We start from the raw sequence: 5,067 nt of genomic DNA, 5'->3' as shown, positions 1-5,067 counted from the left end.
CTAGTGCTGCTAATTAGTGGTGAACTCTGATTTTTAAATACAGGAGAGGTGTCTTTCCACAAAAGGCTTTCAGGCTAGATTGCTCATACCAATGAACCAGAAGAGATACAGATCCTGGCAAAGAAGCTTCAGTGTCTGCTGCCGACATTACAGTAAAACCAGAGTATCTACAGTGCAGTATTAAAAATCCTAAATTATATTATCTGTTATAAATCAGTCAAGCAACAACAAAATTGGGCCAAATTAATGACAATTTCTGCTCATAAATCCATATTTTTTTTCTATTTAATTCTACAGGGACATGAATAAGTGATCATAGTGAAAGGGTGATGTATATTGTGTTTCCTGTACCTCAGTGTACTGCACTCAGTAATTGCCTTTACCAAAATACCATTCCCTTCACAGAACTTTGTCCTAATCAGAATAACTTTTTTCCTTTCTCTTCTCTTACATGTCCATTAAATGTTTCAGCAGTCCTGTGAACAACAGAAGAATATATCATATCACAGAAGACTGTACCATGTTCCATAACCACCAGGAAAAAAAGGGGGGGAATATTTAATTTGAAAGTCAAATTCCTCATGTGCCGTCTCCCCTGGGATGGTGTAGAAACAGCCTAATGGTTTCTTCTGAAACTTGTTGCAGATGATTGCCCTGGTTATGGATTCCTTCACAGATACTGATATCTTCAGAGACCTCTTGGAAGCTTGTAGCCAGCGGCAAGTTAAAGCATATATCCTTCTAGATCAGTCTTCATTTTCCCACTTTCTGAAAATGTGCAAGGATCTGGGAGTTGACCTGGAAAAGGAAAAGGTGAGCCTTGTCAGTTTTGTAGGGCTAGAGAGCTGATCCTCTTACCACTGACATCTTTCAGCTATCGAAAGAAGAAACTATTATGCCTGCTGCTACAACTTAAAATGGGTTTATGCACCTCTAGCTCTTTCTTGGAAGATTTAATCATTCTTACATAAGAGGCATTTAATAGAAAAACTGAAATCAGCTGATGTTACGGTTGCTTTCTGAGCACAAATACTAATTGAATATTCAAGGAGTGCAGGAGGAATGTCCAGTTCCCAAAGCATGACTGGAATTGGTCAGGCTTGCTGACACTTTGAAGGCTGATGGAGAAGGAGGTTCTCGGGAGTCTGTGGAGTTCAGGTCCCTCCAAGATTTGGCAACAGGAGTTTTTACAATCCCATTCTGCTCAATCAGTTCCTGGGGCTGCCCCTTAATGCCACCTCTTTGCCTACTAAAACAAGGCAAAATGCTCATTTGGCTGCTTGAGGGTGAATCCTGTGAATCCACGGCACAGCAGCCTTCGCTAGTTCATCAGTGATCATTCTTGTGTGTTACTCCTTTAAATGCAATCATTTAACTTTGAAATCCGTATAATGCTTGCTGTATCTTTAACAGTTGATGAGAATTCGAAATATCACCGGGAACACATACTACACGAGGTCAGGTGCCAAAATTGTTGGAAAAGTCCGTGAAAAGTTCATGTTAGTTGATGGCATTAGAGTGACAACGGGCTCCTACAGGCAAGTGCCAGTTTCTTTCTGTTGCTTTACATGATTTCTTTTCATGGAAAGGAAAAGTCTAGCCACACTGCAAAACTGTTCTCCTTAACACAGTTTACTTGAAATTTTGTCCTAAAAAGAGCACTCTGCTTGTTATTTGGATTATAAGAACAATTTAACTAAATATGGTGAATCTTCAGTTAATACTGCGTTTACTATTTATCTTGAATTAACTCAGAATTTTCTCATTATTCCATTTCCTTTGCTAGTTTTACATGGACAGATGGGAAGCTGAACAGCAGTAACATTTTGATCTTGTCAGGCCCTGCGGTTGCGCACTTTGACCTGGAATTTCGGATTCTTTATGCACGGTCAAAGCCTATCAACTTCAAAGAGTTATCCAGCTGCAAGAAGAATAAGGTGTTGGACCAGCTGGTCAGGATAACAGTGGCTTCCAGAGACTCAACCAGGGAAAACTTCCCAAGAATGGAGTTTTTGTATCTAAGAGCACTTGTAGGAAATCTCAAAAGGAAGCGAAACTGGCTGCATACCTCAAGGGAGGCAGTCTACGTGTCAAATAACGCAGTGCATACCTCTCCTCCACTGACTAAGAGGAATGGCTCTCTAGTGATGAGGCCACACTGGATCATAGAGAGATGAATTGCGCGTTCGCTTGGAGCGAGCAGCAGAACCTCAGGAACCACGTCCAGCTGTCACTGTCGAGTGCTGTCTTACAGAGTGTGTGTGAGGGCGCCTGGGAAACAAACCTCGAACTGAGAGAAAGTGATTCTGCAGTTGTGGTTTTGTTTGAAGACCACTATCATGCAGTTCAACAGATACAATTATGGAATTATCTTAGGCTCAGATGTGTTTAAAAAAACAAAACTCTTAGCACCTGGAAAGCCATTATTGACTTCTAGTGTTCTGTCAGATTTTCATTTTTCAACCTATTCTTACATGTTTTATGCTGATGGGTTAGCAATGCCTTAGCTCACTAGCTCAAACCTTTTTCTTGGTTTTAAGAAATCTATGTATAGAAAATAATACTCTGTAAAGTCTTCCAAAGATGAGTAGCAGGACTGCTGTAGGGCTCTCAAATCAGACTGAGCTTAGGCTTGTGTTGCAGGAACTCTCCACGAACTGTTTCATGACACACAACTGAAGCGGAGTAACCATAACGTAGAAACTGGTAGATCAGTACGGTGTTACCAGTCCTTGAAGGTCACATTTTCTTTACATGAAGCTGTGCTGCTGAGCAGAATGAGCTAACGTGTCAGGCAAACAGGACTTTTCTTTATAAGGACACTTGGGCTGTTGGACATTGCATGCAATAAATCAATGTAAAAAAGAGTGTTCCTAAGAACCTACTGTTTGTAGTAGAAGCAAATAGGACCATTTTCTTGGCATTGCAATATATACCTTTTGGTTTCTTTGTGGTTGCTACTGCTGTCTGATCATGTGAGAGAAGTTGAGTAGATCTGAAATCTATGAAGCTGCTGCTGCTTCTCAAAAGTCTTACTTCTGCCAAACATGCAGTAACATGACAGTCAGAAGCAGAATCTTTTTATTTTTAAGGTTTCATGCAAGCTGGTTTTTTGGTTTTTTTTGGTTTTTTTTTGTTTTTTTTTTTTTAAAAACAACCTATCTATTTCTGGAGAAAACAAAAAACCCCAAATGATTAAACTATCCTTCCAAACAGTTGTATGTTGAGGCCCTGAAGCTCCCATGGCCTGCCAGTGCAGAAGCTCTTGCTAGTCCAATCACAGCAGCTATGGCAAAAGCAAAGGTACCCCAAGTTCTCAAGTTGGTCTTGAGGCTCTGACTACTGCAGAAAACTCAGGTGTAAGTTTGCATATGTGTCTTGTAGGTGCTGGGCTTCACAGGGGAAGGTTAACACTCAGCTGGAGAATTTCATATGGATCTCTGCTCAACATCAGCAGGACATTAAGCTGGACATGTGGAGCTTACAAGAATGGTGTTTATGGACAATGCAGTAATGTACTGATTAGAATACAACTAACCTGGGCCCTTTTTCTAATGTGCTTACAATCGTTGAAATGTAATAGTTCTGACTGTCCTAACCTGTTCAATATCTTATAGTTTAATAGTCTTAACTTTTTTCTGTATGTGAATAAGTTTGAAATGTGGATTTTTATTCTTAACTATATATTTTCCATCAATACAGAAAAATAGAGTGTTGTACTCGATGCAAAATATTGTGTCATTTTATTTTCACAATTATTATCTGTATATATTTTCTCAAATACAAGTTTTTAACTTTGTTATTCATCTCATTACTTTAATAGGCAACTCTTTCCATGTGCCAGTAGTAGGACTTTTTCTCAACAGTTGCTAATATATTGTTACAAAATACTGTAATAAGGCTTGTGTTTATTTTTGATAGAGTAGACTTAACCTGAAAAGTACATTGAAAAAGGAAATAGCTTGAATTTTAAGAATTACTCTAGTTATAACTGAATAACCTCTTTTTCAAATGGTTTCCTAGAGTCTTTTCATAACAAGTGACAGTGGAAGTACAGCACTGTGAAGAGCAGTCTGTGTTCATCCCCACAACCACATAGGTAGCTTGTCAGGTTATTAATGAAGAACAATAGTGATTAATAAGAATATAAAATTTGATTAGATTTTTTCCCATAAGCATGAATTTTGACAGCATTACAAAGCTTATTAGAAGCTATTTGCTTCCTTTCTTTCCTTTTCCTTCCTTTCTTTCATTTTCTTTTCTTTTTACTCCAGCTTACACTTAACTACCTCAAAGTCTACATTAAATTTGATTGAATGATAACATGGGCTGCAACTAGTCTGTGGTGGGGCACTCCTGGATCTAGTGACTATTACTGGAATGGTTTTCTTTCTAGTCTGTCAGCTGCCTGCTGTGAAGTGGAGCTGTGGAGCCTGCAGTGCAGAGACAACCTTTATGTGGAGAAGTGAAACATTAGCTTTACTTAATTAATAAGACAATGACTTTTTGGAGGTTGTCTTTCAATCGTGTTAAATCCTGGGTTCTTGCCCAGGTTATACACTTCATTTTAGAAGCAGGAGTAGTGTCTGGAAAGCTTGGTTCACTTATCTGCCAGGCCCCTGTTATATATGTTTTCCCTTCTGGCTCGGAGGGGAAGGGTGGGTTTTGGTCACGCTTGAGAGTGATTTTATCAAGCACGTTTCTCCAGCAGCGTTGCTTCTGTGTGTGGGACCACAGCACGGATCTCACATAAGCTAGAAACCGGCAGCCATCCCTCACGTTAAGATACAGCAATGTCACTTTGTGCTTTGCCCCAGCGGCTGCAGCGCTAGTAACGGTCAGGACCCTTCGCCTTAAGAGGAACGGAGGCGGTGGTCTCCTTTCCCGCCCTTCAGCCCTCGGCAAAGGCGCCGAAGGTCGAGATGGCCTCAGGCCCGAGAGAGACCCCGGGGCGTGGGGCCCGCTCCGGGAGCCACGGCAACGGACGGCGCGTCACGTGGGCCGGGCCACCGCCGCTTCCGCTTGCCCTCTGACACCAAGATGGCGGCGCCCGGGGGACCGGTGAAG

At 41.0% G+C, this 5,067-nt stretch overlaps 2 protein-coding genes across 2 annotated transcripts in view; both read left to right on the top strand.

Moving 5' to 3' along the window:
- The first annotated feature begins 723 nt into the window (after positions 1 to 723).
- On the top strand, positions 724 to 2,414 carry LOC104536804 (protein FAM83D-like). Its single transcript, XM_010179523.1, has 3 exons — positions 724 to 813; positions 1,414 to 1,538; positions 1,787 to 2,414. The coding sequence occupies exons 1-3, from the start codon at positions 775 to 777 to the stop codon at positions 2,175 to 2,177; spliced, it is 555 nt and encodes a 184-aa protein (XP_010177825.1). The 5' UTR covers positions 724 to 774; the 3' UTR covers positions 2,178 to 2,414.
- A 2,508-nt stretch (positions 2,415 to 4,922) lies between these two features.
- Positions 4,923 to 5,067, top strand: part of DHX35 (DEAH (Asp-Glu-Ala-His) box polypeptide 35) — a 29,733-nt gene continuing 29,588 nt past the window's right edge. The window contains exon 1 of the mRNA XM_010179524.1: positions 4,923 to 4,977. Coding sequence (XP_010177826.1) covers positions 4,923 to 4,977 — 55 coding nt within the window. The remainder of the gene's footprint in view (positions 4,978 to 5,067) is intronic.

The sequence above is a fragment of the Mesitornis unicolor genome, unplaced genomic scaffold, assembly GCF_000695765.1.
Source record: "Mesitornis unicolor isolate BGI_N332 unplaced genomic scaffold, ASM69576v1 scaffold12652, whole genome shotgun sequence".
Classification (NCBI taxonomy): domain Eukaryota; kingdom Metazoa; phylum Chordata; class Aves; order Mesitornithiformes; family Mesitornithidae; genus Mesitornis; species Mesitornis unicolor.
The sequence above is the reverse complement of the archived record's forward strand: the minus strand, read 5'-3'. Positions and strand labels throughout refer to the sequence as shown.